General features: G+C 38.0%; 1 protein-coding gene across 4 annotated transcripts; it reads left to right on the forward strand.

Annotated features, from left to right (window-relative positions):
• The first annotated feature begins 1,014 nt into the window (after positions 1 to 1,014).
• LIX1 (limb and CNS expressed 1) lies at positions 1,015 to 27,688 on the forward strand. Of its 4 annotated transcripts, XM_015849501.2 has the most exons (7): positions 1,019 to 1,334; positions 10,146 to 10,309; positions 17,514 to 17,654; positions 20,282 to 20,377; positions 25,128 to 25,205; positions 25,819 to 26,150; positions 26,251 to 27,688. In XM_015849501.2, the coding sequence occupies exons 1-6, from the start codon at positions 1,253 to 1,255 to the stop codon at positions 26,101 to 26,103; spliced, it is 846 nt and encodes a 281-aa protein (XP_015704987.1). In that variant the 5' UTR covers positions 1,019 to 1,252; the 3' UTR covers positions 26,104 to 26,150; positions 26,251 to 27,688. The 4 variants fall into 4 exon arrangements, with proteins under 4 accessions (XP_015704989.1, XP_015704988.1, XP_015704987.1 ...); XM_015849503.2 differs by having other exon boundaries at positions 1,015 to 1,334; positions 25,843 to 27,688; XM_015849502.2 differs by having other exon boundaries at positions 1,015 to 1,334; positions 25,149 to 25,205; positions 25,819 to 27,688.
• The last annotated feature ends 213 nt before the right edge of the window (positions 27,689 to 27,901 follow it).

The following is a 27,901-nucleotide window of genomic DNA, read 5'->3' on the forward strand; positions in this document are numbered from 1 at the left end:
TTTTTTTTTTTTTTTTTAAAGCAGCAGAATTCCAGAAATATCTGAAGCCATCGAAGGTCACGGCAACGTTTACACTCAGAGTGAACTTCAGAGTGCTATTAGAGTAGGCTTGAGGGAATGCAGTGGTTAGGACAATAGCGTTATTGACTGTCTGCAAGTTCGCTGTTCAGCAGCAGGGAACGTGCATGTGGGTTATAACAAAATCTGTTCAGTGTATTTGGGCAGTCATAATGCTGCTTCCTTATCTCATAAGCAAAAATTAAAAGTGAGGAGTGGATCTACGCTGTATAGTGTACTTGCTACATGCAATATGATAATGGAGGTACAAGTTTGTGTTGCAGTTTTCCATCCTAAAATAGATAAAAGTAATTGTTAGGGAACGTGGAAGGAAGGACTATAGAAATTAAATACTTTCTTATGGCATTTTTTCCAAACCAGGAGAACTTCACAGGAGCTGAAATAAAAGTGTTCTGTACCATCAGTGCAGCCCTGATTGGTGCAGCTCATGGCTGATACATAGCTGTGTGTGGCAGCACTGTGCGTCCTTCAAGCTTTTGCCATTGCATCTGTGCCTCTCCTGTCTGGAGTGCTCGTTGAGGCCATTGCACTTTTCTTTTGCTCGTTAGTAGTGTAACTCGCCGTGTATGGAGTGAGGAAAACAGATTCAAATTCAGTTACCCTAATACACCACAAGTTTAATTTCACTATTTCAGTTTATTTTCTTCTGGCTATTAATATCAAAGTCCCATTCCTGCTACAGGACCAAAGGAAGAAGATCATAGTTACTATGCGCTGCTTTAATTCCTCAGCAGAATTCTGCACACTGCTTCCAAAACGCTGCATGTGGAGCAGCTTTACAACTCAATGAAGCATCACATTTTCGATCTTATCCTACAATTTGAGAGCCTCGGGGAGTGAGGGGGTTTCCTCGTTCGCTCGACATAAACCCGACACGGTCCTTATCCTGGTGAGACACAGGTCTCTCCCTTCCCAGCCCGCCGGTGGTTGTGCTTCTCAGCATGGAGCCGCACACTGAACGTGCCAGCCGGCTTTGCAGCTCCTCAGCGCAGGGCACGGGGAGGTGGGCCCTTGGAGTGCCTTGGAGTTTGAGGCAGCGCCTGATTGGGAGACGAGGTGGAGATTCCTCAGGAGCCCGGTGCATCAATGAGCTGCTGCAGGAAGGCAGTGCAGGGCTCGGCGCACTCGGGCATGAGGACAGCTGGTGACCGCTGTCCGATAAAGCAGGACGGAGATGGACAGAACCCTGGAGTCTTTGCAGCTGGTGATTGCCCGAGTTCTGCCGCACAGAGACCCTGCCCTGGTATTTAAGGACTGTAAGTACCTGAAAACTGTCCGTCTTCCCTCACAGCGCGGTCCTTATAGCTGAGATTCTGAAAGAGAGAAGTAATAATTAATCTGTTTGTATCTGTGTGTGAATTGCCAGCTATAGCTGTTTTAACTCTGCCCATCACAGGCGGCATTGCTGGTTGCGTTTGGAATTTGCATTTCACAGAATTGATTCGGATCCTTTACATGGGATACTTAATTGCATCCCAGAAGCTACTCCCGGTGAAAATGTTACCTAATGACAGTCCTGGGAAGCTTTCTGTCAGCTCCCTTCCTCCAGCAGTTGGTCTGTCCTATTAAACCGCATTTCTTTTTAAGTCCTGGTTCCATAAAACTAAAAACTATCAAACAAACAAACAAAAAACAAATATCACAACAAATATCACAGTCATTCCACACAGATGCAATGCAAAAAGATGTTCTGCAGGCATATGGAATGTGAACTTTTTTAGTAGTTTCCGATTTGCTGAACTTTTCCAAAGCATCCCACAACTGCTGGCCTCGCTGTGCCTCCTCCCCCTCTTGGTTTACAAACTGTGTGAATGGGTTCTGACCTGCTTAGCAGTGAGTGCTGCACAGGAAATGGCTCTCTTGGCATTCTTTGAAACAAATGGGGCTGAATGTGACTCACATCGTGAAAATGCGACTGTTTAAGTTGTGCATTATGATTAGCACAGGGCTGCACGTGGAATGAAGTGCTGTTTAATTGGCAATTTCAGACAAGTTGGGGAATCAACTTTTTACTTGGGTAGGTAGTAATTGGGCAAAGGGGAATGGTTTTAAGCTCAAAGAGGGAAGGTGTAGGTTGGATGTCAGGGGGAAGTTCTGTACTATGAGAGTGGTGAGGTGCTAGAACAGTCTGCCCAGTGAGGTTGTGGATGCCCTGCCCTTGCAGGTGTTCAAAGCCAGGTTGGATGGGGCCTGGGCAGCCTGGTCTAGTAAATATGGAGGTTGGTGGCCCTGCTTGTGGCATCAATGGTGGAACCTGATGATCCTTGGAGACACTTCCATTCTATGGTTCTGTGATTCTATGAATCACTATGCAAAATGAAGTTGTTCTGTAGGTCCCTGGGAAGAGTAACTATAAGTACACCTTTTCTCCTACAACTGCAGCATAAGGAACCATCCCCAAACCTTAACATTCACCATCAGCTTCTCAGGCCCCCTCACGGGAGGTTTATGTGCTGCTGGGTAGGTCTGCATTATGGCTGTGGCTTCAGGACCTCAGAGTACAGTCTGTGAGAGTACACATGTCGCAGGAACAAAGAATTCAGTGGGGGGGTTGGTGGACTGCAGGAAAAAGAGCATTCCCTTTCACAAGATACCGCGGGTAAGCAGTTCCAGCAGATCTACCCACACAGCTTTTATTGAAAGTGCGTGTAGGGGCTGCTCGGACAGTGCACTGTGACCACCCACAAATCGGAGCCAGAGGGAGATGATTAAAGCAAAACAAAAGTGCAGGCAGTTCACAGTACTATTTTTCTTTAGATTTTCTGAGGTATGGAAAGAATTCTGAGAGCGTTCAAATGTAGGCATGATCTAGGAGAGCTGCTCCAAAAGTAATGCCTCCTATTTTATTGCATTGGTCACCAAGACCGGAGGTGGATATTGGTGGTGCGGCAGAAGAGGTTGAATCTTACCACCATTATTTCATTACATGTTGTTGCTGTGTGACTGATAGCAGCAGAGGAGCATTCTGACACAGTGGTGTCTGGCTTGGAAGCGTGCATGGAGCAAAAGTGCATCACTGAATTCCTCCTCCAGGGGGACACCCACTGACATTCATCAACACTCGCTGAACATTTCTGAAGTCCAAACAGTGGGTGTGAGCACAGTGAGGCAATGGGTGATGAATTTCAGTAGTGACAACACCCTTGCTGGTGCAGATCATTACAAGCAAGTTCAGCATGCAGGCTCCTGTTCACTGCTGATGGAAATGCAGAGCTAATGGTGGTGTCTACGCTGAAAAATAATGTTTTGTAACTGATTATTTGCTCCATCAAACAGTGTCATGCTCTTTGTGCCTACTGTATTTTCTGTGGATGTAAATATGAGGTATTACTTTCAGGACACCCAACTTAGATAGGTTTGAAGTTGCTGTGAGTGCATGCTGCCAGTTCTAGGGGGTGACAGACACAGTGTTTTCCATGTAAGCTGGATGAGAATTTACGTGTGTTCTCTTTATCCTGTCAAGTCTAAAAAAATTAAGTATGTCCATCTCTGACTTTAAATGGGATTTAAAGCAAGATAATTTCTCATGCTTCCCCATGAAAGCATGCTGTTAGAAACATGTTGCTTTCAGCTTTTACTGGATCAGGTAAGAATGAACAATCCAGCATCAACTTTGCTACAGCAGCACCTGCCTTTTTCACAGTGTGGTCTGACTCAGTATGTAAAGAGGACTGAGATTTTCTGGGAGAGGAGCAATGTGCATCCCAGAGCAAGTCTGCTGCTGCCTGCTCAAACAGCCCAGGAACTTCACTTATGCTGGCTTAAGGGTAGAGTATGAGGGATGCCCTGCAGAAGGCTTGCCCCAGCAGAGGTGCAGTGTTTGTACTGCTAGGTGCTGTTAGCAGGAGCGAGCACAGTGCAACAGGGCTCCTTCTGGGGCAGCCTCTACCACCAGCAGCAGAGATGAGATTTAAGGGAGATGCATGACCGGAGCTGGGTGCACTACTCTGTACTGCTGGTATATAAACCAGGGAGGTGTGTGTGTATCTAAAAAGGTGCTGGCCCTGGCTGCTGGGGAAGAATGAGGAACTGTTAGTATGTAATAAATTACTGTGTAATTAAATTCACTCTCATGTTCATACTCCTTCTCCATACATATTATGGATGTATTAGAATACACTGGTGTAATCTAACTTCAGTTTTCATGTTCCTTTTCATGGTGTTCTTTGCAAACCAAAGCGTCTTGCAGTTCATTTTGTTGATCCCAGGCCCTCTGAATTAAGACTAAGAATGGAGTCAAGGTGTTGATTGAGCAAGGAAGTTTTTTGTTGTTTTTTTTTTTTGTTTGTTTGTTTGTTTAATTAAAAGACAGGNGCTTGAAACAGTTTCCTTCAACTAAAATGTGTATTTCCATTGCATCACCAGCACTTAAATAAGTTTTATAGACCAAAGAAATGGGAAAAGCCCTTTACCTGATGTGGAATTGTTGAGTACAGCCACTGAGGAATATATTACAGAAGAAGTTTCCCGAATTAGGGACAGTTTGTTATTGAAATAATTTGTGGAAGGTCCAAATATACTTTAGAATCCAATTCTGTAGAATACTGTGCAAACTAGATTCTTTGCCTAAGAATGCTCAGTATAAATAAAGTACTATGCTATTCTTTGTTCCAAATTTGCTGAGATAACTGCATGGGGTGTATCTAGATGGCCTAATGTGGCAAATGCCCTGCTGAATTGCTCATCATCTGATGGCTGGGGCACTGCGACAGCAGCAGACTTTCCCTGCAGCTCTATGGTGACATCAAGCAGCCACATCTAGCTTACTGCAGTACTTGCGGTGCTACATCTGGGTCCTATCAATAGTTCTAGCTTGTCTCCCCTCCAAACATAGGCAAGCAAGAACAGCTGAAAGCATTTCATGTGTTATACAGCTGGAAGACCTTCTTTTTGATCCTTCCAGGAAGCAAGCTAAAAGACACCAGCTTGTTCTTTGCCTGGTGTTAGACTTGCAGTGTGATTTCTTGGCTGTGGAGGGTGGGGGGAAAGAGTTGCTCTTCTGACTGCCACTTGTGCCTTTCACTCCCTGGCATGGTCTGTGTGGGAGCCATCAGCCTTACCAGGCTTTCTGGATGAGTCATGCGAAAGATGGGAGAAGAGTCAGAAAGAGCGATGCCTTTGCATCACAAGCTAAGCCTCAAAAGTAAGGCAGTATACCTATAAAGACTTCAAGCAGCCATGTATCAGTTCCTCCATTTCATAAAGCATTTCCAAGTTTATCACCTTGTTTCAAGCCTAAATTTGTTGAATGCCAGTTGTAACCACTGTACTTTTTATGTTTGTTTCCACAACGAAACAGTGTTCTGTTATCAGCTAGAGGCTGTGATATAGCTTGGAAAAGGCTAAGTAATTCCACTGAGATTTTCTAATCACCTGGCTTGAATTCATGGCTCTTGGCTGAATTGATGGATAGTTGGTTTGTGAAACAACCTGGTGATTTCAGATCGGTTGAACATCAGTGCGTCTCCATGTTTTTACTGGCAGTGACAAGCTATGTTTCATGGCACATTTTACCAGTGAAGTTCTCAGGTCAGCAATAGACTGTAGATGTTTTAAGAGAAAAAATATGTTGAGGGTTGTGATCAGATCCCTGTGGGATATATAGGATCTCAGTAGAATCAGCCCAGCTCGCTTATCTCTTCATTACACGCCGAACTAGATTGTCAGTGAGTACTAAACTACCTCACCATGAAGTAAGCTTTTGAATCCAAGTGCAGTGTAGCCAAGGTCAGTCAGCTGACTTGGGCAATATTACGAGATTAAATTTTATCAAACAAACCATCTTTTCCTTTCTAGGTTCTTGTTATATTATTCCTGTGGAAACCAGTTATACTTCTGATTATCATGACAGGTTAACAGTTTTAAAGTTGTTAATAGCTATTTTATACGGAAAGTCTACCAGAAATTCTTTTCATTTTTCCCATGTAATGCTAAATAAGAATGCAGACCTTATACAAAGTTGCTTGGCAATAACGAACAGTTGTCTTCACACTATCCCATTGAAAATGTCTAATTTATCAAATCTCCTTATTCTGCCCCAGATGATAACATTTTACTCAGCTCATAACACTTCAGGGACTGGCACTTTGCCTCATCACAAAAGAGGCATCAATAAAACCTTTCCAGTTGCCACCCTTCCTTTTCTCTGGCTATATCTCATATGTCTGTGCCAAGGGGCTAAGCTAGCCACTTCTGAAGCAGCTAGTAAACCTACACCTTTCTCTGACCATCTTACCTCCAACACTCTCTTCTCCTATTTGACAGAACCTTAAAAATGACTCTTTTGAGGAGCCTGTCCATATGATTTATTTAATTTTGTTCTTTTCCCAAATCCCTGAAGTCTTCTAGGAACTGCCTGTAAGTGGTGGATTTAAAGTATTCATTGCCAGCGGATGAAATAAGATCTTTTCCTGAAACAATTTCTTGCTGTTTTTCTGTTGAGCTGTCCACAGCTAGGTCAGTCCACTCATCTAGCACAGAAGTCCCCCATGGACAAGGGAGAAGTTCCCTGAAAGTTCCTTGGCATATTGTTAGTGGCCCAGTACTTGCCACAGGATGATATTTTTGTAACAATATGCCTGGTTTCATTCTGTTTTAGTACGGATTTGGGGCTTGCTCTTTTCATACTACATCAACGCAGGATGGAATAGAAATAGAGAATAGGAATTACGGCATGGGAATCAGTATATCCTAATGAAATCACTGCTAACTTGGTAATACATAACAGCTGATAAATGCACAGCAACATAATGGAAAATCTAATTGATGTTGCTTAATCACATTTGCAACATTTTTTTTCCCCAAGGCTATATAATTATTAGTATGAAAATGTGCAAAATGAATCAAAAGAGAACCAACAAAACCTTCCGTCAAAAAACAGCTGGCTCCCACTTCAGTTGCTGACCTTTTTTCTCTAGATTTAAACAGTACTCTTTGCTAGCCTGAGCTCAATTTAACAGCTTCCCTAAGATGTGTGCATTAAGTTACAAGCCATAATAGGCTGCAGCTGCAGAAGGGTGCACTTGTAACTTATGAACTTTGTTTAAATGATATGATTTCACTGATTATGTGCCATAGCTTGATTTAAGACATGTAAGACAACTTTACTAGCCTCTCACTGAAGAATCTTCTTTAATAGATTTCATATTATGTATTTCTCTTATTCAGAAAGCTTGTATTTTTCCTTTGCATTCACATATTAAATTAAATCCACAAAGGCAGTTAAAAGGACTCTCAGAAGCAGCTGTTTTAAGTTTTAAATGACAAAGTAGGTGGTTATCTTGTGTGCATTCTTTATGTTCCACTCTCTCAGCAGCAGAACGTTGTCAAGTCTGTGACTCCATTCTGCATTAGTGGCAAAGGTGCTTGGCTCCTGCTCTCCCAGTCATGGCAGTGTGCTGTTTATTGTATGTTTGTTTGCCTTGGATGAAGGAAGTGCCTCATTAGTATTTTTAGCAGCAATTCATAGTAGATTGGGATCAATCCTTTTTTTTTTTTTTTTTCCCCATTCTGGCATTGGTTTGATGTAAACTGATGTAATTCAAGTCCAAAAGTTCTGTTTCCTACTTAATCAGGAATTTGACCCAAAAACTTCCATGAACTGAAGTAAGACATTTCCTACTCAGTGAGAAACAGACTGCAAAATACTGCCATGTTTTAAGGTATGTGTTATTATTTAATCCTCTTCCAAATCTGGCTCACATAAAGCAGTGTTTCTGAAAAGTGAAAAAAGCTCAGAGTTCATTTAGGGTAAATGCAACAGAACAACCCATGTATTTCTGCAGAACCAGAGCTTCCAAGTAGCCCATTTCAAAAAAAAACAAAACAGAAAAATACCAAACCTACCCTTCTAGTCTATGAAAACTTGAAGCAGACTATAGGACGGTGTCACCTGCCACAATGGTCAGCCCCTGGATGAGTGGTTTTCTAGCTGTTTAGAAAGCACATAAGAGAAAAAGAATGATCTTCTCACTTTGTTACTGGTCATTACAGTCAGCATCAAATAGACTGCTGTGAAACTCAGTAAATTAACAGATAGGAGAGAACTAAAGGAGGATATGTGAAATTCTTGTCCTTGAACCCAGTGATACATGTACTACTGTAAACCTCTAATTAAAAAAGATCAGGCATGTAGGAATAAAATGGATAAAACGTCATCTGTTTATACAGGGTTTGCCTTCAATTTGATCTGAACTGCTAACTAATTACAGCAACTGATAATGTACAAAGTAAGAGCTTTTAAAGCATCAAGGATTTAATCGTGAAAAAAAAGTTGGTTGTTGGCGCATATAAATACTGTAATCATTACCTTAAAAACTCAGTCATTTCTTAATTGTCTTTCAAAATTCAAGAGCCAATTACAGGAATGAGAACAATCTTTGAGAGTGAATTTTAAATCACTGTGTAGAGTTTCATTAAGCTTCCCAAGTAAAAGCAAATCTTGCTGTTTCATTTCTGTACTGCTACTGCTTTTGAACATTCTCACTGTTTTCTACAATACTTTATTAGACTCAAAGCCCACTGGATGCAAAATACAATGATCAAACAACATTCTGCCTGGAATCTTTAAAAATGAAGCATAAAAAGACACACTATTCCAGGAAAAATGGGTCCTGGGAAATCTTAATACATTAGTAATCATGGAATTATCTCAGAAGAGCAAGAGTACAATTAGTTGCACACTTGAATGCATGCACAAGACTTCTCACCTTCAATTACAGCAGATCTACATGATATATAATGAAAATACACAAATTCATACTTGTTAGGCATAAATCATAGAATCAATAAATAAATAAACCAAACCAAACAAATAAATAAAAACAAATATATTTTTAGTAGAACGCTATTAGAAACTCATAACATTTATCATGTATGAACACTCTAGGACAGTATATTTAGGCTTATATATATTTTAAAAATCTGAAATTGTTTTAATTATATATTTGAAATGGATATGCTGGTTTAACCACATGACAGTAAATACACTGATTAAAGCTACACAGCTGATTTAAATAAGCTGAACTGAATCAAAAGCATAAAGAATTCTGGCAAAAAAAAACAAAAAACAAAAAAAACCCACAAACGTGTGTAATGAGATTTTGGTATTGTGGCCACATTCCATAGTTACCTGATACAGCATCAGTGTTTTGAGGAGCTGGCTTTGGGCTGAAAAAAAAAAAAAAAACAGCAAAAAAGTGGTAGTTTGAGATGCTGCCAGTAGATATACATCTTCAGGTATTCCCATTACCAGTCTCACAGTTAAGTTCACTTCGTTTGACAGACATTAATTCTAATCAGAAGTATTACTTCTAATCTGCTGTTTCAGTGTTAATTTTATCAGTGTAACCTGTAATAAGGTTAGTAGTTGCTTAGTAGCCTTCTGGTAAAATACTGCTTTATCTGTACAGGTTATAACAGCAGAAAGCATTGCAAAAGGGTTTCAGCAAGGAGGGAAAGCCCCTCATTTCTGTTGGTGTACTGCAGTAAAAAGATGCACCTCTCTATAGTCCTTGAAAAGTTTTTTATTCTTAAGTTTGCAGAGGAGTGAAAACTTTCTGCCAAGCAAGAAATGAAGGCTGTCCATGTGCTGAGATACACTCATAAGTCTCATAGAGAACAGAAAGTAAATAAAGCTTTTGCTCTGAACTTTTAAAATTGCTCTAGAATTAACAACAGAAGAGAAAGAAGCATCATACGTTCAGTACAGTTCAGGAGACTGTCGCTGCTGCTGGCACAAAAGTGCCTAAAGTGCCTTCTGTTTCCATTGTGGACCGTTTTTACCACAGTTGTTTTCTCACAGGAAGCAGAAGCATGGCACTTATGGGTCATTCCTATCAAGAATGGCAAGCACATTAAAATCCTGGGACTTGGACTGAATGAAAATGGATCAATAATTCCTGGAACACATTGTCATGCCAGCAGGAACAACTTTAAAATCTTTTATATTAATAATGATTTATAAAGTTTCAAGTTCATATATCTTCATTTCTTGTGTAGCGTAGAAAACACTAAGGATCAAGGACTCGTGCTGCATCTTACATTCAGTTTTTTTTTCTCTTTGGCAGTGAATGTTGTAGCAATATTGCAAGAGTTCTGGGAAAGCAAACAGAAGAAGAAGGCCATACTTCCAAGTGAAGGCATCATTGTCTATGAGTCACTGAGCAGCCTGGGCCCACCATTTGTGAGTTACGTTACCTTGCCTGGAGGAAGTTGTTTCGGTAACTTTCAGGTAAGTGTCAGCTTCCAGTCTTTGCCAGGGAAGATTTCTTTTTCTGCAAAGAGTTTTGCTATAGAATATACACTGCAAACTACTTCTGTAACATTGCATTGCAGTTCCATAAATGACTTCTCCGGCCTAGCACTGTCTTATATCTCAGTGATTTCAGAGAGACAAACTACCTGAAAGAAAATAACACAATTCTGGGAATTAATTGGGCATGAAAAGATTTTACCAATCCCATTTCCATTTTCCAACATTATTACCAAAAAAACAAAAACAAAAAAAAAAAACAACCAAAAAACATTATGAGTGATCCATACATTTGTCAGCTAAATCCAAGACCAAGACTCACACTGTTTCTATCTCTCAGAAAACAATAAAATCTGATGTGAAGGAGAAATAGTTTTGTATTTTGATTTTTTATTCAATGTGAAGATACTTTCCACTGTGGCAGCATGTCCCCATAATATGAGCCATAAAGAACAGGGGTCAGAACTAGCCAGAGACACATCAGATTTCCCTTTCAATGAAAAAAAACCTTGCAACTAAATTTGGTGTCTCCAGAAGGAGGAATGTTGCCTTGTAAAGCACTCTATCCTCCATCTTCCTTTCAGTAAATAACAACGTCTTAAGCCTGAGCTCTATAGACACTGACATTTTGACTCATCTACTTAGGATGTGGGATTTGGACATACACAGAAGGTTTCTGAGCCACTTTAAAGATAAACCTTGAGATCTTCAACAACCAAATAACTGGGACAAAATCAGAATTATTTCTAGAATATCAGTTGCAATTTTAATTGACTCCTTCCAAACTCCCTCTCCTTTTTTTTTTTTTTTTTTTTTTTTTACTAGATGCATCCAGAATATATTTCTAGATATAGAAAAGGCAAGGAAGAAGTCACTAAAAACTAATTGCAAAGGCAATGCTGTTACTCTATGGCCAGCCTGTGCACAGATCCCTAATAACCTTCTGATGCCTACCACCAATCTGTCCTCTCTGCAAAGGCCAGTACTAAAGCAACTAAATACCACCACATGCTTGTTCATTGGTGCATAAAGTGCAGATGCAATCCATTAGGATCTAGAACCAGATATGTCTGCTGTTAATTGAAGTATTTTAACAAATTTGAATGACATGCACGTGTCTTTCAGATGATGGTACCTTAGCCTCTCTGCTGAACAGAACCAAATAACAGTGTGCAAACTGAATGTTGCATCGTGTGCTTTTGGGAATGTATTCTCAACTCATAGTGAAAACAAGCCATGTGCCATTGAATGTTCTTTCAGTTTGCAGTAGGAGAGTTAGGAGCTGAGGTGGGAAAGGAGATGAGCAAGATGCTATGATTTACAGCAGCTTTGACATTAGTTACATAGGGTAGCACAAGTGCTTTACCCAACAGAATGCTTTATTTTCTTAGCTTTAAAAAAACAATAAATCAGGCAATTTAGTTCAGCATTGCTCTCATCCCCCACCCCACAAAACAATCTAATTTTGCAGTCTCTGAATTTGTGGTGAATTCAGGTTAGGAATCTTTCTTTCATAACTATAGACTGAGATTCACATTTTTCATTTTCCTGTATTTCTGTAGCTGGCTCCTCTTCATCAGGAGTTTGAGGGCATAATGATATTTTTCCTGGATAACTTTCTAAAGCTTCTGAAATCTTACAGAGATGGACTAAAGATATTTAAGAAAGCACATTGCTCTTCAATGACTCCAGTGCTTCATCTTTCTTATGTGGTGTATCTCAAGATCATAAATAATGCTTTCAGCAATACATGTAGAACATAGTTTTGACGTGCAGTGGCAGAGAAAGACTGTGGAAAGCTTAATTAATATGCCTATTCATTTAAAAACTGCAGTTAGCTTATTTTTGAAGGTTTTGTTGTTGTTGTTGCTTTTGTGTGTTTGTTTGTTTTGAAGAGGGCCAGGATGAGGATCTTTGTGGTCTCTTGTGAACACTGGGCCTATTTTTCTTAGTGTTTCAATTCTCAGTATGAAACTGTTGGGAGCGCTGTTCATAGAGATGCTTTAAAACGTCCTAGAATTCCTGGAATGTTTCAAAAGCTTGTGATTACAAGCAAGATAATTTTGATACTGTTGTCTTTGAAACTATGACAAAAGAAAAAGAACTTCATTATTTTTACACATTTTTGTTTCCTGAATTTTTAAACTGCTTGCATGCCAGTGGTTTCACATGACATTTTATATTTTACCAACACTTTATCCACACAATCCCTCTTATTTATTTTTTTTCTTTTAACAGTGCCTTACAAATAATTGTGCATGTTTCCTTGCATTATAAAGTGCTGAGCCATATATTTCTCTTACATACATACATAGCTGCACTGTTGCATTCAGCTGGTAATAGGTTCAGGATCCTCTCACTGATAGAGAAGCAGAGCCAAGCGAGCTTGGCAGCACACTTCCCATGCCAACCTGCAGACAGACATTAAGAGATTGGTTCTGTTCATGCTTTCATGAAAACAGCATTACAAGAGTATATTAAGGAATTGCCAATGCCTTTGTTTATAGTTATAAAGGCTCTCAATGAACGCATTGCTTAAAACTTACTGAAGTTTTATTTATAACATCACTAAATAACAGTAAGTAACACAGCACAGTAAAAAACTACAAATGTCTCTGCTCAAGTCTTCTCATATATAATCCTTTATTCTGCCTAAAGAAAGGCAGGTATGTGTTACATACATATGACATTTCACAGTCCAAGAAATCTGTTAATTTACTTTTGTTCTGGGTACATAATACTGGGAATCACATGCCATGACTAACCCTGTAAACTGCAATAATTTTCAGTTATGCTAAAGGGACCAACATAAGGTCCATCTGATCAGCTTCTGTCTCCCCTCTTTCTGAACTCAGGCATCAAACATCTCATGGCTTTAGCAGATGTTTTTGCTTTTAATACCAAAAAGGAAATATGTCAAATACTTTGATTTTATAAATGCAGTGAAAAGCGCTTGCAAGTCAAACCTAGCTTTTATCTTTCCAAGTGAGATCATCTACAGCGATGAATTCTCCTGAACAGTTGGTTTGTAGCTGATAGAAGCACTGAAAAATCCCTGAACTGACAATTAAAATATCAAATTATTATTTGCTTATGTACTTGCTGGCGTTTCCATGTTACTATTAGTCAAAGTATGCTTTAGTAGAAAAGACAGTATCTCTTATTAGACAATGTAATATTGCCATGAGCAAAAACAATTATCAGATTTTGTGTGCATTTTTTTTCCTCACTCCAATGAAAGTTTAATTGATTAAATTAAACTACCTAATGAATCGTCACTATGTAGTGAATACTCTCTCCATTACACCATAAATTACCATGGTCACAAGAATATTAATACCACCAAAACTGCTATAATTTTTAAATTGTGCTACAGGTACCAATTTTGCTAGAAGTATAGAGAGCACAAGCATAGTATGTATAGTATATATAATGGAAATAGCCGTTATAGAAAAATACCTAGGACAACATTACCACCTTCTACTTCATTGTTTTGGGCTTTCCACAGAGTAGAACAAAAACATCTGTGATAAGGTCACACTAGGGATCACAGTTTTCAGCTTCACTACCAGGAGATTAACACCCCAAAAATGAAGCAAGCAAACAAACAACATCCCCCTGAAAAAGTACTTCTTTCATCAAAGGACAGATTATTTACTTCAATATCCAGCTCTAAATATCCAACACAAATTCTGTCTGACTCGCTGTCATGAGGCAGGGAACAATGGGAACATCACTTCTTGGTATAATGATGGAAGACAAAATAAAGCTGGGTAACAAAGAGGCTTGGTAATTACATAAAGCACTAGCTTCCCACCCTAGCTCCAGGTTACAGCCTTCTCTAAAATATACATTTATAAAAGTGAATAATGAATTATAAATATTTCCTCTTTTTCTTCATTCCATCTGATGTCATTGTCTTAAATTGTTAATGTCTTGTTAAGCATTTTCACAAGGGCCAGAAATCAACTGTTTGAAATCAACAAGTACTGTATTCCTGATCTTATGTGTTCAGTAGATGTTTTTGGATTTCATATACTTGTGTATAGGACAGTGAATACGGAGCAGGAGGAAGCAGTTAGATGGTCTCAAAAATGTAGCACTTGTATACCAGTCCAAAAGTCTTAGAATGGTTTGGATTGCTGGTTGAATATCATCAACTGACACCTTCAAGTGGCTGTTGATGGCTCAGGCTGCTTTCAAGCCATTCTCTGCAAGTAGAAACAGGTTATAATGAAACATCTGTGCATTTCTGATAGTTTCACCTGCTAAGAACAAAGAACTATCATCTTTAAGCTAAAGACCTAAAGCCTACTTTCCCTGTTTCCAACATGTCTGAAAAACCGGTAGGAACCTGTTTTGTTCTGTCTTGGTTCAGCACCTCCTCTTTCCTCTGGGGACCAAGAGTACAACTTTGTTATCCTTTTCCAGCTACAAACATCAAAACTGCTAAAACCCAGCATGCTGAAGAGTGGACATGGCAGTATTACACTATGTATTACACCACTACAATGCAGCAGACATTGCTCTCTGTACCAATCCCATCCAACAACTGTCAGAGGCCTCTTCTACGATTCCCAACACAAATTCAGCTTCAGATTTCTCTGTAAGCTAGAGACAAAGATCCTATGCTAATACCTTTGCCTTCTGAGAAACTATGTTAAGATTGTGTCATTTTAGTCACTCTTTCAGGATAAAGAGGAAAAAATAAAGGGGGAGGGAAAAAAAAAAAAACAAAACACAACAACAGAGAAAAGACATATGTCATCACTTTAAAATAAAATCTCCATTTTTGTTCAAGTTTTCATATCTTCCATTATATTTAGTTAAATGTTAAGGGTCTTTCCCTTCTTCCAGATTGGTAAATCTCTTGATCTTTCAAAACTAACCATTTGCTTATAAATACATAAAGACTCTTTGATCTGCTGCTTTGCTGGTATTACTTAAAAATGAATAGTTTTCTTTTATCTGTCATTTTTACTGGATTTCATCTGCACAAAGATGGTTTAAATCCAAATTATTTGGCTTGGTTTAGATTATAACATTTATTATTGAAAGCACATAGAAGTCCAAGTTCTTAGAATTTTACAAAACTAAATCACATGCAACTTGCAAAAGAACCTTTAAATGTAATTGGAAGAAAAATACACAGTGTTGAAACATTTGACCTGAGCAGCTTGAAAAGGATAGAAAAGGATTAGATATTTTACATGTTCATGAAGACCCCAGCTTCTGAGAGAGCATGGCAGGAAAAAACAGAAGAAAATACAAACTGAATTTCATCCTAAAAAACTTTTTTTTTTTTTTTTTTTTTTTTTTTTGTGTGTGAAGAAAAAAGAATATAGTTCAAAGTGGCTTTTTAAAAGGTAGGGTAAATTAGTCCTTATAATGAAAAAATGTTCTACATGTTCTAACATAATTCAGACTAATCATACTTCTTATCAAAATGCATAGAAACAACCTGGTGGAATTAAACCAGTTGTGCCAGATACTGAATACCTGTAGGCCTGGAGAAGGAAATAAAAGAGACCATGGAAGAATCTGTGGATGCTGCTGTAAATGAACACAGAAGATACGCATTTCACGGAACCATAGAATGATGGAGGTTAGAACGGACCTCAGGAGATCATTTTGTCATATCAGACGTTGCAAATTAAGATGGATGACAAGCTAATGTATGGGTTAAAGTTAGATAAAGTCCTCAAATACAGCACAGCTTACTCACCATGAAGAAAATTAGATGTTGAAATTCTAAAGGTGTTAACATTTCTTGCTATCTGAAACATACTCAGGCAGTTTTAAAAGCTGGTCTTCCTTTGTGTCTAGTAAAACTTCATTCAGCAAGACTGTATTAAGACAGAAGAAATCAAATTAAAATGACAGTTAAATGACAATTAGTTTTTTAGGAAGGCTAGGATTTTTTGTTATAATTATTGTAGTAAAATCTAATATTATTCTCATCCCATTCCCAATAAATTACTCTTGGAGTTCAGAGGCAGCATCTGGAAGAATGGACAAATCAAAGTTTGAGGTTGATTGCTTTTCATTGCAGCATCAGAGAAGAGCCACAGCTGATTCAGCAGCCGGTGCACAGACCATCTGCATTCTGCTCTCTATCTCGACTGCCTTGCTGTTAGCCAGATTTGAGATTTTCAAAAGAGTCTCACCCTTCAGTAAGGTTGGCATAAATCTTTTGAGGCATTTTTAAGCCTGTCTGAAAGCTTGGGATTCAGTTCATCTTCTAAGTTCATGTGGATTCAATTCACATAATCCATTCCCTGTTAGTTGCTGAAGCTCAGGCATGGCTGGTGCTTTAGTTTCTGTTTTTCAGTGTCTGTGGCATAAAACTTGGTTTTGTAAAAGCTGTGATAAAATTAAGATCTTGAGCTTGATGTGGGGACTGTGGGTGAGCCCCGGTGATGTGTGTAACACAGGAGGCAAGATGAGGTGAGGAAGTTTCCAGAGTTTAGACATAACTGGAAGCATAACATTTTGTCCACATCACCCCACAGAGCTCATGTTTAGGAATTCCCATTACCTCTGAAGTGGATAAAATCTTGATTTTATTAAAAATATGAGTGCATTGTTTGCATTTTGAGAGCTAAGAAATTCTCACGCTCCATTACAAAACCAGAGAAAGCAGTCTTGAACTGAAACTTCTGGGGGCCAAACTAAACACTGAGTTGTCCCTCTGTAAGCTGTGTGAGGACAGCATATGTCACCACTGGCAGCTCAGGCAGCTACACAGAAAGGCAGGGTGAACAACGAGGGTTGTCAACTCTTTTTTCAAGTTCCCCTTTTCTACTGTCCAGAGCCATTTCACTGCAAAATGTTTTGTAAGCTTAATTCACTCCCAACATGGTTGTTGCTAGGAAGTAGCAGGTTAATGTTTGCAGTAACTATTGAAATAACAAATTGAGGGTTAAAAAAATTAAAGAATGTTGATAAAATAAATTAATGTTTACTTAAACCAATTATTTTAATGAAGATTTCTGGCAAAGCCACTTCTCAATTGAAATGTTGGTTCTCAGAATTCAGATTTTATGATAAAAGCAATTATTAATAAGTTATATATTTTAACTCTGATTTACTTTGAGAGGCAACAAAAAAGCACACGTAAGAAACATAGTGGGAAATATAGGTTTCATCCTAGACCTGTAAAATTTTGTATGTTCTTTTACAGAGCTGTTTAAGCAGAGCAGAGGCAAGGCGAGATGCTGCAAAAGTGGCTCTGATCAACTCTCTCTTCAATGAACTGCCCTGCCGCAGAATCACAAAGGAATTCATCATGGAAAGTGTTCAGGAGGCTGTTTCCTCAACAAGTGTAAGTACAAAAAATCATGGGGGAGGTGTATGGTCTTGTAGGTAAAATCAAAGCTCCAGCCTGCCTACTATCTCTTCTCTGTCAGTGAGCAAACAGAACACATGTGAATGGTATTAATGAACTGAACACACATGATTATGGTTCTCTAGTAGTAGAGCTTTCACCAGCTGACAGAAGTCAAGGTCTTACTGTTTTTTTCACCTTTGCGGTAATAAAGATGATCAATTTTATGTTTAAAATGTTTATTTAGTACAATCGGATGAAAGCATCAGGTTTTTAAAGCTGTGTTAGTTCCTTAAAGGTCACTTGGGTTTGTTTGTTTGTTTTCAGAGTTTATATCTGGATAAAATATTTACAGTTCAGAACACTACTACTAGCAAATATTTTAGAGTGCTCCTTAGGAATGAAAGTGCTGATTTGCTAGGAGATATGTATTGTGAGTTAAGGAAACTTTCATTTCATTTCATTTCTGCTTGCAGGAAACATTTCTGATAATAAGTGTGGAAGATCTTTTTTCAAATTTGGAAATATCTCTATTTCCTTCTATTTTTTGAGATAACCTGTAGTGCTCACCTTCTGAGTGTACTCCCTCATGGATGTATTTGGGAAAGGATGTAGAAACAGATGAGTATAATGGGACCTGGTCTGTATCTGTTTTATAGACGAAAGAATTGTTTTCTTTTTCAGTACTGAGAATTTTATACATTATAGAGGGACAAAAATCCACAGAAGTTAGGAAAAATAGAACACGATTTATTCGTGTATGAAATTTAAAGGGAATTTTTGACGTAAGTAATTTATCAATTTTAAGGAAATTTTTGAGCTAAAAGATTATGTGCTTCACAGAGTTCTGCCTGGATTTCCTTAGGGATACTTAAAAGCCAGCATAAATATTTCAGCAGCAGTGTGTTAACGCTACAGCATTCAAAAGCCATAAATTTTATTTCTCTTCAGTGGAACCATATTGGGTAGAAATATGTTTAACTTTTCAAAGTTGCCTTTGAATACCTGGGGTTATGCAAAGGAATCTGTCCAAAATTATCTCACATTCCTTTTTCTAGGTTTCCCCCTTCAAAGGAGCTTACAGGCTGCCCAGGGAGGTTGTGGCTGCCCCATCCCAGGCTGGATGTGGCTCTGGGCAGCCTGGTCTGGTGGTTGAAGACCCTGCACATAGCAGGGGGGTTGAAACTGGGTGATCATTGTGGTTCTTTTCAACCCAGATCATTCTGTGATTCTGTGGTTCTATGAAAGGGGTGAAACTCAGCCCCTTCCTTTATCCGGATAATTGATGCAGCTTTTGAATTCTGCTGAAAAAGTGAATGTAAAACTATGGATCGTGTTATCAGCATGCTCATAGATACACCTTATTGAGTGTTCTCATTACTATGATACAATTTATGAGATGCAAAACCTGCACAGTCAGCATTTGTTGCAGTGGAAGTAAGTATTTCTTAAATACCTGGAACTAGACGGAACTGATTGAACTGAATGGGCGGTTTGTTGATTCATCTCTAACAATTATGACTTTAGATGGATGGACACCACACAGAGACCAGAGGTAGACTCTCCCATTAATAGTGCACTAGGACAGCAAAGATTAGCTAAAGAGAAGCGGGGCTTGACATGAAATTATTGAGTACTGCTGAACCACTAACTACTGTCAGTTTATTTTAGAAGTGCTCAGGGGGATGCTGCTCCAGTTCACAAGAAAAGCCAAGACCTGCTTCAAAACTCTAGGTAGTCATTATAGTCCCATTACAGTCAATTACATTGAAGCTGCCAAAGCAGGAGAGTATTATAGCTTTCTGACTAAGAAGAGATAAACAGGTCTGGGCAGAACAGTAACAATTTGTTTCCCCTTTTTGTCCACATCTCCTCCTTCCTCAGGAAGGAATTTCTTTCCATCCTTGCACCTGAGAGAAGATTTTTGTAGACCTCCAGAATGATCAGATAACATTCCCTACATAATTTTCCTTTTTTATAAGGAAATTGATGATTCCAGATTGCATTTTTCTGTGTCTTCCTTACAATAATTACATTATTTTATTTTTTATTGGCTTCTCCAGTGAATACAAATAATCAGTCTAGTGCCAGTGTGGAAAGTTAGAAAGGAAGGAACGCTTAAGAAGGTAATGTGAAAATCACACCGACAAGGAAGTACACCAGATAAACTGGCTAAAAATGTATCAGCTGGAGAGCAATTTGAGTGTTGGTAGGAGGTGCGTGGGGATGTTAGCTAAGGGAACCCTTTGAGTGCTAACTGCTTACTGCTAAGCAAATACTAAACCACTTCTAGTTAATCCCACGTGTTTTCTCCTTTCAGCAGTGTGTCACTAAGCACTTCAGCACTCTCATCTGTTGTCACTCTAGGAGGAGAAAGAAACCATGTTTACCACTTGTCAGATATTTCACATTCAGCTGGTACACAAAATGTTGATAAAATGATTAGTTTCCAAGGTAATTGTGATTTGCAGAAACAGGCTCCCAAATTGTTTGCTGGGGGAAGAAATGGAGGGGTATTAAAATGTCTTGGGTTAGCAGTATTAAGACATGTTATTAACTATAAAATATACAACCATAAATCAACTACTTCCATTCTAATCACATTCTTTTGTTTCTTCCCAAAGGGCAACCTAAAGGATGCTGATGACCCCAGCACTAGTATTGGAGCTTATCATTACATGCTAGAGTCAAACATTGGAAAGACAATGCTGGAATTTCAGGTATAAGAATAACAGTGCAGCTTCTACCTCGCTCACATCTGAGTGAAGCAACTTAATGACTAATTCCAGATAGAATTCACTGCATTTGAGGCATGCTGAGACCATACAGAATGAGAGAAAATTGGATTTAAATCAGGTCTTAATGTCTAAAGGTTAAATTCAGAACTGCACTACAATAAGTGCCAACAACAAATGTCTACAGTATTAGCAAAGAGTAGTGTCCTTTCCAGCTGATTGCATGCACTAAAATATCATCTGCACAGTGTTGTGCCTAAAATTTACATGTGATAAAATGGCCTTTTTGATTCCATATCCTAATAAAAAATATTGTCCTAAATCTACATTACTGGAGAAAATACTGTGAGCAATGGCCTTATACTGGGTTGATACATCCTCACAAGTGAGCACTTAACTTCCTGCAGTGTTATTCTAAATAAAATCTGAAAGTACTGTACTGAACATGGGTGAATGAGTTACCATGCACTGTCTGATGTAATATGTTGAAGGGCAAATATTCTTGTAATGCTGGTCATTTCAAAGGCATGGTGACCACTTCTGGCTGTCTGCCAGAGCCTTTCTAAAATTAATTCCAGTTGAAGGAAGTTCGATTCAACACTTCAGAGCACATATTCTGAACCACTAACAAAATCTCCAAGTAGATGCTTTATTACAGCCTCCTAATTATCAAATTATATGTAAAACCTTCATGCACAATCATTTAATCTAGACACCAAACCAGACCCACATATTTCTGAGTTTACTTTTCTTACATTTGATTAAGTGTGAACTGATTGATGTGATGTCATATAGACTTCAACTGCCTACAATATGCTCTGCAGCTTTGTTTTTTATTGATAAATAGCACAAGTTAAATGGGCATAAGTGCTGTGTGTTATGGGGACCATTCTGCTTCACCTTCTAAGTGCAATTAAGACACAGCTTTGTGTAAGTTTCAAATATGTGAAGGAAGGAACAAATTAAGGAAAATAGTGTGAATATTCCTAGAGCATGCCTGTTTTGAACTGCATGTTTCCAGCAGACTACATGTTTTGGGTGAGCTATAAGTAGCACCACACAGTGACATGTCTAATAAAGAGTGAGAAAAGTGTCAATAGGGAGAAGTTGCCCTATTAATGTCATAGGTAATGGTACTGCACTCAAGATGATAAACTTTCAAGAGGCTTTCTGGGGCCAAAGTTATATCATTCTGAAGTCTTATGCCTTCTCTCCCCAAGATGCACTTCATCCAGGGATGGAATTTCAGAAACGACTCTGAAAAACTCAGGCCTTGAGAAAGAATACTGAAACTGCAAAATACATTTGATAGATTAAGATGCTATGACCTACGAATAGAGATTTGTAAAATAAAATACATCTCTGAATCCAAATTCCAATATATCCCAATTAAAATTTAAAGCCCTTCTCTGTGCATTTGAGTAAAATGGGTAAGCCAAGATTACTTATCAAATAACCCACGTGTACCAATACAGATAGATGTCAAGCCACCCTAAGGCAAAGATTAATATTTTATATGGACAAGTTAAAAATCCAGTGGTAAATGAGAACTAATACAGCAGGTTTACACATTCAAGCAAATCAGAATGGAGAGTGAAGGAGTTCACGCTAATTCCCATGTATCACTATGTATCCAAGAAAATGTTCAGCTGTTTCAGAGTGTAGCTCGCGTGCTGTTGCGGAATGAAAGGAAGTACTGAAAAACAAAAGAAGTAAGGCAATTTCCAGTCTAAATTACAAAAAACACAGCATTGCATTGCAGGATTCATCTCCAGTAAGTGAAGAGGCATCAAAGGGAGACTGCATGTAAATTATTTATACAAAAGACATTACAAATTGCCGTATGATTAGTTACAGATTGCCATCTTCTGTCTTTTGAAATATAGGACATATAATTTTAAAATAAACAAAATGCTTAGTAGTTTCTTTTATAAATACTTTAAAATCAAGAGCCAATACACAGGAAGTCAAAATAAGACATTAGCTTCTGAAGCCAAGCAAAACCTACCACCAACTTTTTAGTCTGAAAGGACTCCAGACATGTAGCATAAACTCTGGGATTTCTTCCATCTATAAAGATCAGTCTTTGCAGGCTTTGGGGACTTTGAATTTTGGACTTGTATCTTGATTTATTTTGTTTTTGTTTCCTGAGGTAAAGAAAAGGGAATAAGTAAAGAGATACACATAAAGACCTGAATGTTTAGGTCAGATCTTGGGTTAAACAGTACTTGGGACATAATGAATTTTCTTGAACAAAATCTTTACATGTAGTAAAAAGGAAGTTCTTTTCATCTGTTGTGAGAAATAACTCAATTTTTCATAGACTGTATCTCTTGTGAAAAAGTTTTAATCCACAATTGCAATGGTGAGCATCCTGCAAGCCAGAGAGCCTGTTGTAAGAAAAACAAGCTCTTACATCTCCTAGATCTCAATACTGTGTTCATCCCCTGCTGGCAGGTTCACATTCTTCACACACACATCCCCTAGGCAGTTGACAAAGTCCATCTCTCTTTGTTTCTCCAAGGAAACAGAATTCATGAAATAGTGACCAGGACAGTATCTTCCACCATATGTCTTGCCAGATAAGTTTGTCTCTTCTTGCAGAGTTCTGGGTGCAGATGTATGTCTTACAGTCCTTACCTTTGGATCACCACACATCTGCTGCCCACAGTCTCCCCAGGTACACAAATTAACACACCAGCCAAACTCTCGTTTTATCTGTTCAGAATGTGCATACCCTATTCTTTAACCACAGATAGAAACTTATCTTGTATCACACACATTCTGAGGTATGTCCCTTTGGTACAACATTCTGCTACTTATGTAAAAACCAGGTGTCATTTCCCACGCCATCAAATTGTGATCCTTACTATGAAAGGAGTACAGCTGTATTCAAGACATATTAGGTCAACACCACCAGGTATACTGCTCCTGGTGTCTTGGTCTGAAATGTGAGACTGCGCAGAGTTAATATGTGCACTCTCACTTTCTTTACCAGGCCACTTCCTCCAACTACTAAATATGTCCATCTAAAATGTATTTAAAATTCACTGTAATACAAACACTCTCCTGCATAAACAAAATAATAATAATATAGCCAAGTTTATAAAAGGTTCAGGAAAAAGACTGAAATGCAGGATTAAGTGGGCAAGATACCAGACAAGAAAAATAATTTGTACAGCCCAAATAAAACTCTATGTTTTCTATCTAATGTAAGATAGATAATTTATCAGTTTTATCACTGAGCCCTTTTGTCCTGACCTCTGATTTGTCAGAAGACTGACAATCAGCAAGCTAGGTGGAAAAAATCCAGTTGCAAGCCAATGCTTTTGGTCACATCAAAAGCAGTAAGTGATCATGAACAAAAAGAGACCAAGATTCGTTCTTTATTCTGCCCAGCTTGTGTTTAGCATTTGAAAGAGAATCACTGGTGATGAAAATAATCCTTGTATGCTACTGAGTTTATCTTTTTCCTTCCCATCTCTAATTTAAATTGTAATGTGTTAAGCACTCTCAGTGACACTTACGCAGTGATTCAGTATTGGGGTAGGTATTAGGCCATGAGCAGTGGTCTGGATTGACACGTATTTATGTATTCTTCCTTAAGGTTTACTTTTCTGTCCCATTCCCCTACTTTCCATTAGCACCCACTGTAAATCCCCACAGGGTCTTGATATTATCAAAATGGGGCAATACTAGCAAGATGTTTGTTTTGGAACAAGTAATTTTAGCAGTATTAAATCTTTACAATGAGAAATCCAGTTCCATCTAACCCAGCTCTATTCAATACAGCAGATATAATAACAACTCTCTATGGGGTTCTAGTTCTGTTCTTCTGTGCAGCCTTGTTTAATAGCACCAGCTGATCCATTAAACTGCATCAACTAACGTTTGATTTGTGTGTTTACTGTGAAATAGCCATTTCATTTCACAAAAAGATCAAAATGCCTCACCTCATTTAAAGAAAAGTAATTACATTGATATCAGTTTTGTTTAAGGCCGCTGTATGTCTGCCATGAAATAAAAATCCCATTAGAAAAGTGATCAGTTAGATAAGGAATCATATTCTCATCCTTTATGTATGTGTGTGTATGTGTGTGTGTTTATTTGATATTTTTCTTTCTGTGATAGTCATCCATCTCAATTCAAAGTTTGGAAATTGCCCAAACTAACAGTACAGTGATTTGGGGCAAGGATCTAAGGTTAATTTTAAGTACCATTGTTACTCCACCTAATTAGATGTTATTTTGCAATGCATAGTGGGACTTGATACAATGGAAGTTAGAAAATAATTTAAACTACCTGACTTCAGTGTGCAGAAAATAGAAAATAAAACACTCAACCTGGTGATCAAAAGTTTGCCACATTTTTAATGCTGGTGTCTGATAGCTAAGTAGCTCTAAATGCACCAGCACTGTGACTATAAACAAGGTTGTAGAGGTCACCTAGAAGTAAAAGCTCCTATTGAGGGACCAGTATTTTATTTTACAGTACTCTATTTGCTTCAAAAGAGGAAATAGTAGCTTTTAGTTACCCAGCTGTAAACCTTTCATTATAACTCCTAATACAGTTTGGATTAATTTTCCTTTATGTCAACAACTTTCAACATCAAATCTGCTCCTATTTTTTTTTTCTTTTTTTTTTTTTTTCCTCTTAAATGAAGAGATGTGGGGTTTTTTTGGTTTTTTTGGTTTTTTTTTTTTTTAATATTTCAGTTTGTAATCAAATTTTGCAGGAGCTGATGATTGTCTTTCAGCTTCTGCATTGGAATGGAAGCCTTAAAGCCCTACGGGAAACAAAGTGCTCCAGGCAGGTAGGACAAGCCATTAAAAAATTGATTGAGTGGTTATGTGTGTGAGGTTAAAATATGCAAATTATTATTAGGAGTAGAATTTTTTTGTGAAGAAATGTCCTTTATTTTGATTTATACAGGACTTAGAAAAGATAAATTTTAAAATACTTTGGTATTTTCTGTATTTGTCCCTTGATATCACTGCAAGAAAACCTTGGACTGTTTCTTACTTTTATCTATCAACAGGCAGAAAATTCACTTGAGAAAAATAGTGACCCTATCGGGTTTTGTCTCCCATTTTGGGACAACACTTGGAAGTGCAACAGGCTGACAAATTTTGAAACATTTTTAACTTGTGAAGTTAAGTTGTGTACTGTGTTACAATCTACAGAAAAAAACTACAATATGAGCTTACAAAAGGGAAGAAAATAACTTTTGTTTTCTAAAGTGTTGCCTCTCTTCAAGAGAAATAAACATAGGTAGATTTAGTTCAATCTTTTATTGATCAACTTTTGAAACTTGGAACATTACAGAAGATTGCTGTGTAATTTTGCATAAAGCTAAATGATTCTCAGTGTTGTTTTTTAGATCTGTTGCTAAGTTCTGTGTCTGTTGTTATTTCCCTGAATAATAGGAAGTAATTTCCTACTACTCCCAGTGTTCCTTAGATGAAAAGATGAGAAGTCACATGGCCTTGGACTGGATTATGAAGGAGCAAGAATCTCCAGGAATTATTTCGCAAGAGCTTCAAGTGGCACTGAGGGAACTGGAAGAAGTCAGGAAAGCTGGACATGAACTGAGGTTCTACAAAGAAAAGAAAGAAATACTTAGCTTAGCACTGAGTCAGATCTACAGCAATAAAGTTACCACTTCCTCGTGGGACGATCAAATGAGCTTGGCCCTACATGGCTACCGCTAACTTTGAAGAAGGCATTTTAACATGCCAGTCTATGTTAAAAATACTGTGTAAGTTGTTAGCATTCTTTTTTATAGATGTTTTAATTTCTTTATCTAAAAGCACAGATGTCTTTTTTTTTTTTTTTTTTTTTTTAAATTTTTATTTCAGTGACTAGAAATATTCTTCAGTTCAAGCTAAAGTTGCCACGAAACATTTTGTGTAGCACTGGTACTAAGGTATGTGTAAACCTAAATGAAGACAAAGTGGAGAAAGCTTTTATGGTACTCTGAAGATTGAATTTGATGCGGTAACCTGGCTTTTGATTTGCACTTGAAGACTAAATCTTATTTGATGAAGACATAAAAATTGTCATCACAAACCTGCAGACTGTCAGCAGTAAAAGACAAAAAGGTTAGTTCTAAGCTGCACTGGTGCCTGGTTACTCCCAGACTTCTTCACAGCACGTGTTTCTTCCTATCAGGTGCTGTTGCTGAAGTTCATTCTGTTTTTCAAAGGATATAAAGAACCTTTCAAGCAAAAAACCAAACCAAATCAAAACAAACAAACAAACAAACAACAACAAAAAAAAAAACAACAAAAAAACAACGTGCATGATTAAACTAGTAATCCAGATTAAAGGTGTGCTTTACCTCTGCTGCAGTCAGCAAGATTTCCCAAATCTATGCAAACATAAAGATGAGCAGAAATTATTCACTGGCCATGCTCTGTCAAGTATGGCTAACAAATTCTGTGTAATAAAAGTCTTTTAGTTAGATTTTATGTACTTTTTCAAAGGGAATTTAATTGCTTGCACTTCAACAGATGCCTACTGAGGTTCAAGTTCTTTTCTTTCCCCATGCTCTTTGTCAGCACAATTCCACTACTAGAAGCCACTGTCCCTAGAGCAAAGTCAGTAGCATAAGCCTGCATGAGGCACACACTCATAATAACCAGCGTAACCATTTTAGCTGATGATGGCAGCAGGAAGGTGTTAAGCTACTAGTCAATGAACTTGGACACACTTCTCCATAGTTCTGTTTCCTCATAGTTTCTGCCAGAAGAATGGGCACCTAGCATAGCTGTAGTTGAAATCAACTCAGTAACCTCAGTAGTATCTCAGCATCAGTACAGTTTGCTTTAGACATAATGCATTTCTACATAAAAGAGACACACAGTTCAGTTGGAGGAGAAACAGGCCTGGGAGAGAGAATTCATTTTAATCCTTTGCAGAAGTGGGTTCCCAACAATGTCACATCTCAAATTAAAAAACAAAACAAAACAACAACAACAACAACAAAAAAAAAACCAGAAGAATAGGTCAGCAGTAATAATCGTGTCACAAAACCATGAACACCACTGCTAGAGGCAGTTCCCTGGTGTGGGGTCAACCTTACTGCAGAGACAGACAACTGTGACCTGTAAAGATTCTTTCACTGTATAAGGAAAGGTGTGGGATGGCTGTATGGTATAGATGCCTGGTACAGTGTCGTATGTAAAATGTTTAAAACAGTCGACTATAGAAAAAGTGCTGGAAAAACTTGGATTGCTTTGATTTTAGTTTGTTGATCAGATGAAGAAATAAATAATCGCACTCCTGTGACTGATACTGTTTGCAGCAATCAATCTTCGTTTTTTTTGTTTTGTTTTTTTTGTTTGTTTGTTTGTTTGTTTGTTTTTTTCTGTTAGATACTTCAGCTTCAAGGATTTAAGCAGAAATCAGTTCTTCAAAGCACAAAGAAAACTAAAGATCCCATCCTAGATCTCTGCATTCTTTGTGCTAATGGGAAGACACAAAAGAGAAATTAGCTTCAAAAGAACA

This window comes from Coturnix japonica, chromosome Z (assembly GCF_001577835.2).
Source record: "Coturnix japonica isolate 7356 chromosome Z, Coturnix japonica 2.1, whole genome shotgun sequence".
In the NCBI taxonomy this organism is placed as follows: Eukaryota; Metazoa; Chordata; class Aves; order Galliformes; family Phasianidae; genus Coturnix; species Coturnix japonica.